Source organism: Peromyscus maniculatus, chromosome 2 (assembly GCF_049852395.1).
Source record: "Peromyscus maniculatus bairdii isolate BWxNUB_F1_BW_parent chromosome 2, HU_Pman_BW_mat_3.1, whole genome shotgun sequence".
NCBI classification, from domain to species: domain Eukaryota; kingdom Metazoa; phylum Chordata; class Mammalia; order Rodentia; family Cricetidae; genus Peromyscus; species Peromyscus maniculatus.
The window spans coordinates 84,543,782-84,554,325 of NC_134853.1; the positions used below are offsets into that span (position 1 = coordinate 84,543,782).

The following is a 10,544-nucleotide window of genomic DNA, read 5'->3' on the forward strand; positions in this document are numbered from 1 at the left end:
TCCTCTCTCCCCCTCCCATCTCACACAGAAGCACAGGGATTGTAGGTGCGTGCTATCTCACCAGGTTCTCTCAGTCCTCAACTGCAAGTGCTTTAGTATTACGTCACCTCCCCAGCTTCCAGGCATTCCGTCTTGATGACTGTTGTAGCTTGAGTTTTTCTGCCTTGCCCACAGTCAGGACAAATCTTTGTCACCCGCCAGTCCCACAGCCGCTCAGACCCAACCAAGTAAACACAGAGACTTATATTGCTTACAAACTGTATGACCGTGGCAGGCTTCTTGCTAACTGTTTTTATAGCTTAAGTTAATCCATTTCCATAAATCTATACCTTGCCACGTGGCTGGTGGCTTACCGGCATATTCACATGCTGCTGGTCATGGCGGCGGCTGCAGTGTCTCTCCGCGTCAGCCTTCCACTTCCCAGAATTCTCCTCTCTCCTTGTCCCACTTACTTCCTGCCTGGCCACTGGCCAACCAGTGTTTTATTTATTGACCAATCAGAGAAATTTGACATACAGACCGTCCCACAGCAAAATGTCCCAGCTCTGTGTGATCCTCAGGCAGGGGTGTTTGTGTTGAAGAGCTGAGGAGTGGCTGGGATCTTTGGACCAACCAGGGAAACATTTACTGTTGCAGTGGGGTTTGGAGGAGGTGAGATATTTTCTGGATAGCATAATAGAGAAATGTTATCACACAGTCGGTCCCAAGGCCCAGATCCTGTCCCATCTCTGCTGTCAGCTTACTGGGGGCACTCATGAGTCACTTACACCCCAGAGCACACAGCCTCCAGTCCCCACCCCTAAGATTTACTTATTTTTATCTTTGTTTGCATGCTTGTGTATGTGTTGGTGAGTACACGTAGGTGCAAGTGTTCAAGGCTTTCTGATCCCCTGGAACTGGGGTGACAGGTGGTTGTACTGGAGCTGGGCACTCTAAATTGCTGAGCTCTCTCCAGCTCCTGCCCCCATTTTTAATACCAGTTGAGAATATACTTCCCTATAAACTGTCTGTCTGCTTTGCTGGGATGAAGGCCCCTGGGAGAATCAGGAAAAACTGCTTTCCCTTCTGGCTAATGCAATCATGGTGTCACCCTGCAAAGGAAGGATTTTACTTCTGTCTTCCTCCCCTCAGCCATGTGGATCCAGGTGCATTTCAAGAACCTTCCTGAACCTGTCTTTTTTTTTTTTTTTCTCCCCCTGCATAAGGGCCGAGGAAGCAGAAGGCATTTTGGATCCCCAGGAGTCGGACAAATTAAGCTTTAACGAGAAGTGTGCTTGGAGCCCATTACTGACTCAGCTCTGGGCAACATCGGTTCTCAGGTCTCTCTCAGGTTAGGAGCTGCACTGCCTGCCTGCGTGCGTGCGTGCGTGCGTGCGTGCGTGCGTGCGTGCGTGCGTGTGAGAGAGAGAGAGAGAGAGAGAGAGAGAGAGAGAGAGAGAGAGAGAGAGAGAGATTGGGGGTGGGCGGGGCGGTTGCTGCTGGGTCACACTGGACATTAGTGCGTCTGGGATGCTAGCTTTGACAGCCAGTAATGTTGGAAGCAGGCTGCTCAGTAGGGCCAAGGCTGTGGGTGGGGCTGAGCAGTTGACCAGATCCTCCCCATCTCCAGGTCCTTCCCATTTCTCTGTGGCTAGGTATAGGATCAATTATGTTCCTTTAAATCCTGTCCTCCTTACATTTTACCTTTCTGGGTCAGCCCTTTATCATTTATTGGAAGCCTCAGATTGCTTTTTAAAAATTGATTGATACCCACCTGGGGAGCATCTGGGGCCACAGTGAAGTTGCCAGGACTTGCCTCACCCAGTCGTTTAACAAACGTCTGAGTGTGGTGATGCACACCCATAAGCCCAGCACTTGGGTGGCTGAGGCGGGAAGATTCTGAGTTCAAGACCAGTCATGCTACCTATCTCCCTATCTGAGACCCTGTCTCAAGACCGAGAGAACAACAGAACACTGACTGGTGTTGAACGTGGACCTGTGCTGCATGCTGGGGCGTCAGAGGTGACTGTCTCCCGGGATTCCCCGGGTTGGATGGAGGCTCATATGCCCAGTGGTGACAGACTGAAGCTTTCTCAGTTTGACTCTCCCCTGCAGATTACACACACACACACACACACACACACACACACACACACACACACACACACACATATGTATATATATAATTACTATTACATGTAATAGCATGTACAGTTTAGATTCTGGTATCAGATGGTGCCTGATTTAGTTACTTCCAAGAACTGCTTATGTCATGTTTCTTAGTTTCTGGGCTCTGCCCTCAGGCTATCAGCTCTGGAAGCCACAGAGAGGATCAGCTCAAAAGCAGTATGATAGGAGAATACTAAAATACTGGGTCTTCATTTGACCCTCCACCAGCTTGACGTGGGAACTTGGGCAACTCACTTTTCCTTTCTATCAGAATCTGCACCTGAAGATTTTAGACCAATAACTACTGTTCTCCTGGCTACAGTCACTCAGCACACATTATAGACGAAGCGCTTAACGCATACTGTTTCATTTAGTCCCCGTGACTGCCCTATTACAGGTCCTATTTGGTTCCCACTTTAAAGATGAAGAAACTGAGGCTTAGGGAGACTAAACGGCTTGTCTGAGATCTCAGTGGGCGGTAAGAAAGCCTTTGACTACACGGTAGGACCAGATTAGGGATGGAGTAGAGTTAGGGCCCTGGATGACCCTGAGAATTCTTTCTGGCAGGCATGGAGGAGGTGCATATCAATGAAAGGACTGTCAGCCCCTTATTGCATTTGTCCGAAGATAGAAGGACTCTGACCTTCAGTGCCAAGAAGTCCAAGGCCTGCTCAGATGACCCAGAGCGCTTTGACCACTGGCCCAATGCCCTGGCTGCTACCACCTTCCAGACTGGGCTCCATGCCTGGATAGTGAACGTTCAGCATAGTTGTGCTTATAAAGTAGGCGTGGCCTCAGCCCAGCTGCCCCGAAAGGGTTCTGGTAGTGACTGCCGCCTGGGCCACAATGCCTTCTCCTGGGTCTTCTCCCGCTACGATCAAGAGTTCCGTTTCTCGCACAATGGACAACATGAGCCTCTGGCGCTGCTTCGGTGCCCGGCCCAGCTGGGCGTGCTGCTGGACCTCCAAGCAGGAGAGCTGGTCTTCTATGAGCCTGCCTCAGGGACAGTGCTTCACATCCACCGCGCGTCCTTCCCTCGGCCGCTGTTCCCAGTCTTTGCTGTGGCGGACCAGGTCATCTCCATCGTTCACTGACCATTGGCCACGGTGAGGCCAGATCCACGCCCCCACCACCCTTGCAGGTCAGGCCATGCTTCCAACTAGTGTCCTTTCCCCCAGAGATGTGTCCGGTCTTCCCCATGGGCCACTTTTGGAGAGATGGGATCTGCTTCACACTCGGACATAACCTTTCGATGTTGGCCATCTGTGGGGAACCTGCTTCTCGCTTGGCCTTGGTCTCCCAAACCCATCATGCTCGTGCCCTTCTGAGGGTCTCATTAATCTGTGTCTCTGGCATCCAGCCTGGTGCCTGGGGCATGGCTAGTGTCCAGCGAGGTACAGTGAGGGAGCATATGGCCGAGCAGGCAGGTGACCCTTCATGTGGCAGTTTTGGGAGAAGTCCCTGGATGCCTTTCTGCAGAGAAGCCTGTGGTGAAGCTTCCCTAGCCTCTTTGGTCTTTTTCATGATGCAGCATGTGGAGAGAATATTTTTCTAGCATACAGAGGACAACCTGTCAGGCTGCTCTTGGCCAGAAAACTGGCCTGGAAGTGTCATGCCCTCTTCCCACATTCTACCATGGCACCAGTGTCCTCTCTCCAGGAAATGTGCTTGCAGCACAGTTGTGGGTATCTGTCCCAGGCCCTGAGGCTTAGCTCTAGCATGGACCTGCCTGTGATAAGGGTGATCCCCCTCACTGTGCACCCCACATCGCGACTCTTTTCCTTAGGGTGGAGACCTGGGTGGAGAACTTCAAGCCAGAGGAGCCGAGGGGAAAGGAGGATTATCCTAAACGAATGAATGTGTTATTAAAGGTTTCTAAAGACTGAGCGATGTCTCTGCTGGTAACTGGCTTCATGCTGCATGGCAGCCTTGGGTACATGCTTAGAAATGAGTGAGTCGTGGCTCCACCCAGCAGGAGGAGCCTGGAGATGTTACTTTAGATGTTGAACCAAGGGCAAGTCTCTTTGCCATTTCCTCCATAAGGAGTTCCTCTGAGAACAATGGTGTTCTTGCCAGGACTGGGGACAAGCTTGGTGGCAGAGCACTTGTCTAGCATGCTAAAAGCCCTGCGTTCAATCCCCAGCACTGCGAACAGAACAGTCTGAAACCAGTCAGGGTGGCCACAAAGCCCAGCTGGCAAATAATCACTGTTCTGCTTCAGTCCGTTATTGCCATGCAGGAATGTGGCCCCAGGGTGACCGGGAGCGAGATCTGTGGAGAACAGTGTGTGTTCATATGGGTGGGTATGCATGTATGTAAGTGCATGCATGTGAAGGCCAGAGGACAGCCTTAGCTGTCACCTTCACAAGTGCCATCCCCCCTTTGGAGATGGCCTCCCAGTGGCCTGGAGCTCATCGACTAGGGTAGACTGGCCAGTGAGCCTCAAGGAACTGCTGGGATTCCAAGCGCACATCACCATATCTGGAAAGTTTATGGGGGTTTTGGGTTTTTCATGCTTGAAATGAGCAAGCACTTTACCAACTGAGCTCTCTCCATAGTCCTCTTGGATTTTTAATTTATTGTGTGTGCATAACATGAGGGGATACTCCCACGCCTTGGTGTACACTTGGAAGTCATCAGAGGACAACTTTCTGGAGTTGGTTCCTTCCTTCGTCTCTATGGAGTCCCAGGTCAAACATGAGTCATCGTGAGGTTTTTTTTTGTTTTTGATTTTGAGACAGGGTTGCTTTGTGTAGCCCTGGTTGTCCTAGAACTTGCTTTATAGACAAGGCTGGCCTCGAACTCGGAGATCTACCTACTTCTGCCTCCCGAGTGCTGAGATTAAAGGATGTATGCCATCACTGACTGGCTCATTTGTGGGGTGTTTTTTTTGTTTTGTTTTGTTTTGTTTTGTTTTTACTTTACTTTTTAAAATTCTTTTAAATAGCCTAGGCTGGCCTTGAATTCATTATATAGCTTCCACCTCTAGAATTCCAGGGTGACAGACATGTGCTACCATGCCCATATGTGACATACCTTGTTAGGTTTGCCTACTGGCTTATTCAAAACCCCGATCAGATCAAATCCACAGGTCTACTACTGTCAACTAAGTTTTGTTGAAGATGATTCCTGAGACCCTTGTAGCTGGGACCACAGCTCATGACCTGTGTTCACTGCCTGACTCTTATGAATTACTCCTGAGTCATCAGTTTCAAGGCAGACAGATCCAGAAAGGTTTGGTCAGTCTGAAGAGCTCTTCATTGCCATTGCCTGGACACGGGCTCTTTTAAACATCTAGGTCAAAGCCATCTTCTTCCACTAGTACCCACAGACCCCATGCCATGCTGCCCTGACCACCAACTCCGATGCTGTAGCAGTGCCCAGCTTACAGTTTATGGGGCTGCTGCAGACATGCCCCTTCCTCCCTCTGATTGTCCAGATGCTACCCAGACTTTATCCCCAGGTGAGAGTCCCCTCCAGAGTCACTGCTGTGTGTGTATCAGAGCATATACACTTGTGCTTGTCTGTGCCTATAGCCCATGGTATCCCCTGTGCCCAGCAGTGAACAAGGCGCAGATGTGTCTAATAGACACCAGCTATATAGGTAAGACAGGAAGGGAAATTGAAAAAAACCAAAAACATTCAGGTGTCATGACCCACACTTTAATCCCAGCACTCTGGGAGACAGGGGCAGGTGGAGTTCAAGGCTAGCCTGGTCTACAGAGAGAGTTCCAAGACAGGCTCCAAACTACACAGAGAAACCCTGTCTCTTAAAAAAAAAAAAAAAAAGGAGGGGGGGATTTAGCAGGGTATCTGATGCAGGACAGGCACAAGTCAGCAGTGTTACTTCTTAGAACTAGTTATAGTGTCCTCTCAGGGTGCTAGTCCCTACTGCATAATCCAGCACCCTGACTTTCAAATTCATCTAACCCTGAGGTCCCAAGGTTAGGGAGGGGATTTCTTCTTCAACTTCTTTGGGCATTTTTGATTTTGTGTTTTGCACAGTGGGGTTTCAGATCCCAAGCCCCTGATGTAAAGGAGAAAGCTAGACAGACAGAGAATATGCCTACAGTGTGAACCCAGGGCCTCACAAGTTAGACAAGTGCTCTACCACTGATCCACATCCCTAGCTCTTGAAAGTGGCTCACACCTGTAATCCCAGGATTCAGAAGGCTGATGGAGGAAGGTCAGCATGAGTCCCAGGCCAGTGTGGACTAGAGTAAGTTCACGTCAACCTGGGCTAGAGTGGAAACCCACCTCAAAAAGTACCTGGTTGTGAATCGACCCTCCATGGATATGGAGCGGGGTTATGATAGAAAAGGGACAGAGGGAACTGGCGAGACAGCTAAGTGCATAACAGCACTTGCTGTACATACTCTGTGGTCTCAGTTCGATCCCCAGAACCCATGTAAAGATGGACCAGTCTATAAAATTATCCTCTGACCTACACACACACACACACACACACACACACACACACACACACACACACACACAGAGTTGCTGTGGGATGTCTTTCTGTACACTGTAAATGTGTTTCTCCCATTGGCTAATAAATAAAGCTGCATTGGCCTGAGGCAGGGCAGGAGGTAAGATCCAAGAGAGATAGGGAAAGGAGAAAGGAGAGGCAGAGAAGAGACGCCAGCCTGCTGCCTGCCAAGAACAACATGCCAGCAGACTGGTAAGCCACCGAACACATGGCAAAACATAGATGAATAGAAAGGGGTCAATTTAAGTTATAAGAGCTAGCCAGCGAGAAGCCTGAGCCATTAGGCCATACAGTTTGTAAATAATATAAACCTCTGTGTGTTTACTTTTCCAAACGACTGCAGGATGAGTGGGATACGGGAAAACTTCTGACTACACACTGTAGTACATATTCCACACACACTCACTGTGGGACACACTCTATACACACACACACACACACACACACACACACACACAATAATAAAGAGGGACACAGGTTTGAATAATGAGTGAGCTCAAAGACAACTGCCAAGCCCTTGCTGTTCCATGACCAGGAGAGTTTATGGAGGCTGCAGAGGGAAGGCCAAAGCATCTCCCTCTGCAGGAGAGGGGAGAAAGAGGGGACTCCCTGCTTCCAATGTTTATTTGGTCCCAACTACTTCCATCATCAGACTCATGGCATAGGGCTTGAGGCCTCCAGAAGATCAAGGGCAGGCAGGAGATGGGACAGGGAGGGCAGAATATGTTCTTTAGGTATAGAATTTCTGACTGAGGAGTCCAAAGGCTCTGGGCCTTCCACCAGGAAGCTGTGCATGCCCACAGCCCGAGCCCCCTGGTAATCACAGCGGTAGCTATCCCCAACATGAGCTGCCACCGCAGGTTCTATACAAGCGAGTTGCAAGGCCTCACGGAAAATTCGTGAGTCTGGTTTAGAACAGCCCACAGCCTCAGAGGTCAAAACAAATTCAAAATGGTCTCGCAGGCCAAGGCCTACTAGGATATCCTCTAGTCGCCGGTCAAAATTGGAGATCGCAGCCAGCCTCAGACCACGCTTACGGCACCCCTTCAGGGTAGTCTCAGCCCCCTCCAATACCTGCCAGGTGGAGGGGCTGCTGAAGTCTTCATATAGGTGATCAGCAATGGGAGTAATGGCCTGGGCATCTGGGACCCCTGCTAGGCGGAAGGTGTGTAGGACCACGTCCATCCACCATTGACGGGAACTAAGGCCACTGCTCTGGCCATAGTTGGGAAAACTGTGGTTCTGAGCCTTGTATGCCTGCCGGAAGGCTTGTTCCAGGGCTGCGGCTTCCACCACCAGCCCATGGGCCCGGGCTTTGCTGGCATATTCCTCCCCAACAGGACGGCGGAGCTTGATCAGGGTATCCTTCATATCCCATGTCAGTAGACGTATCTGCAGCCGGTGTGCCATGGAGATCAAGTTCACCGTAGGTCCCAGACTCTGAACTGGTTCAGGTCACCCCTCCACAGGCTAACAGTGACTCCTTTCCAGGCTGTGTAGGTCAGAGTTGGAGGCTGACACAAGGCACTTTGGAAATGTCTTTCAGCACAAGCTCCTGGAATGAACATCAGCAGGTGAGATGGACTCTGGGGCCCTGATGTCAGAGACTGGGTCCACATTCTGATGTACCAAGTTCATGACCTGAGGAGTTACTCTCTGAATACCTGGGAATCTCACGTGGAAAAGAAACGTGAGGGTTCCAACCTCACAAGATCTTGGGGCTAGAGCTGAAGTTGTGGCTCAGTTGGTAGAGTATTTGCCTAGCATACATAAAGCCTGGGTTTGGTCCCCAGTACTGAATAAGCGAGGCATAGTGGAACACACTTGTAATCCCAGCGACTGGGAGGAGGAGGAGGCAGGACAATCAGAAGTTCAAAGTCACCTTTAGCTATATAGCAAGCCTGAGACCAGCCTGGGCTGAACCTGTCTCAAAAAATAAAACCCAACAAAGATTTTTGGACTAAATGAAATTATTTTAATGCGTCTGTTTCACACCAGATTTCTGGGCATCTTATGATCCGGATGTTGGGGAAGAAGACAGGTTTCCAGCCCCTGTGGCATTTCTAGGAATTAAATAATAAGGGTTTCTTTGTAGACAACTACAAAACAAGCATAATGAAGCCAATATGTGGCCTGAGGCTGTAAGTCCAGAACCCAAGTTAGTCTTTGAACTCAGGGAATTTCCTTTGCAGGTGAAGTTCTGGGGGAGACCTGAGAAAAGAACATGCGGGATATATGTGTGTGTGTGTGTGTGTGTGTGTGTGTGTGTATCTCAAAACTGCCTTGAGGCTGGGCAAAGTCTTGGGCTCTGGGTGGAGCTGAGCTCAGGTACACAGTCTTGTAGGTCAAAGTCAGGGAGCAGTTATGACTGCTATTATCTGTACGTTGTATTTTGCCTTCATGTAAGCGCACCTCAGTCATGTCTGGCGCCTGTGGAGCCAGAAGAAGGTGTCAGATCCCCTAGAACAGGAGTTACGGACAGTTGTGAGCTGCTGTGTGGGTGCTGGGAACCGAACGCAGGCCTCTGGAAGAGCAGCAGTGCTCTTAACCTCTGAGCCATCTCTCAGCCCATGACCCTGTTAACATTATTAGTAAATGTACCCCTTCTTTGAGAGACCCATACCCACACTTGAGTATGCCTGACTTTCTCCTAACCCCCATGCTTAAGCCTATATTAAACTATCATTAATAAAATCTCCAACTTAACTTCATCCAAAAAAAAAAAAATCTACTAGTAATGTCAAAAAAGAGGAAGGTCCCTGGAGACTGACCAACAACATGGCTGGTGAGGGGCTGATGGGGCCAGTGAGGGGCAGTTACTTGCCTAAGGTCACAGTGAGCCTGCAAATACAGCCTGGATTAGAACCCACATGCCCAGACTCTGGCCAGGCTCCCTTCCACTGGACTTTGCTTCCTCTATTTCAAGTCTTTCAATAATTGGATTATGCTGAGCCTGTACAGTGTGGGACAGAAGACAGTCTGTCCCTGTCTGCCTTTTAAGCTGCAGCTTCTCCATCCTTCCTGGAGTTAGTAATAGTATCTACCGGGGAGGCCAGCCCAGGAGGGTGACAGATCCAGTGCCCAGAAGGCAGTTCTCTGCCTGGAGTGAGAGACCGATGGCAGGTTTCTTCCCCAGACAGACCTGAGTGCAGACAAAGCTGCCTCTTTGAATCTGAGGGGGCCGGATTCATTCAGAATGCAGCCAAACAGGTGCAGACAGAAGCGAGGGGGGCGGAGGGGGGGGCGCCTGGAGAAACGTGACAAAGAGGAGGATTTAAGTCGGCTTGAAATAGGGAGACAACTTTAAAGGGGCTCTTACTGCTCAAGTGGGTAGGCCGAGGTCCAGGCAGGAACCGCACTGTATCCCAAAGACCTCGGGACATCTCTGGCTCAGCTAAGCCCCAGGACAAAAGGTATAGCCGGGTTGGTGGCCTCTGCTGCAGGCCTGACCACCCTGAAAGCGGCGTGACCCGGGCTCCGGCGTCCCCGGCTCGGCTGCACGGCGCCGCGCACACCCGGGGTCCCACACACCCGGGGCCCCACACACCCGGGGCCCCGCACCCACCTGGCTCGGGGAAAGCGACCAGAGAGGCAGCGGCTGCTCCACCGGCTCCACGTAGACGCGCAGGAGCTCGAGACCCTCAGACCTGGCATGACTTCTTCTCGCCCCGCCCGGCTCTAAGCGTCACCAAGCTCCTCCCTCGTGCCGGGCTCCGCCCCCTCTGCTGGTCTCCGGCCTCTCTGTCCCTACCGTTACCCCGTAGCCTCCCTGCTCCCTGGTAGCCTCCCGGCTCCCTGGTAGCCTCCCGGCTCCCTGGTAGCCTCCCGGCTCCCTGGTAGCCTCCCGGCTCCCTGGTAGCCTCCCGGCTCCCTGGTAGCCTCCCGGCTCCCTGGTAGCCTCCCGGCT

At 51.0% G+C, this 10,544-nt stretch overlaps 2 protein-coding genes across 3 annotated transcripts in view; one reads left to right on the forward strand and one right to left on the reverse strand.

Annotated features, from left to right (window-relative positions):
- Positions 1 to 4,032, forward strand: part of Bspry (B-box and SPRY domain containing) — an 18,584-nt gene extending 14,552 nt beyond the window's left edge. For both annotated transcript variants that reach the window (XM_015998192.3, XM_076564323.1), the window contains exons 5-6: positions 1,206 to 1,330; positions 2,716 to 4,032. In XM_015998192.3, coding sequence (XP_015853678.1) covers positions 1,206 to 1,330; positions 2,716 to 3,242 — 652 coding nt within the window. In that variant the 3' untranslated portion in view covers positions 3,243 to 4,032. The remainder of the gene's footprint in view (positions 1 to 1,205; positions 1,331 to 2,715) is intronic.
- Positions 4,033 to 7,154: 3,122 nt separating this feature from the next.
- Positions 7,155 to 10,341, reverse strand: Hdhd3 (haloacid dehalogenase like hydrolase domain containing 3). The gene is made up of 2 exons (XM_006979536.4): positions 10,203 to 10,341; positions 7,155 to 8,192 (listed from the first exon to the last, which is right to left on the reverse strand). The coding sequence occupies exon 2, from the start codon at positions 8,045 to 8,047 to the stop codon at positions 7,292 to 7,294; it is 756 nt and encodes a 251-aa protein (XP_006979598.1). The 5' UTR covers positions 8,048 to 8,192; positions 10,203 to 10,341; the 3' UTR covers positions 7,155 to 7,291.
- Positions 10,342 to 10,544: the final 203 nt, after the last annotated feature.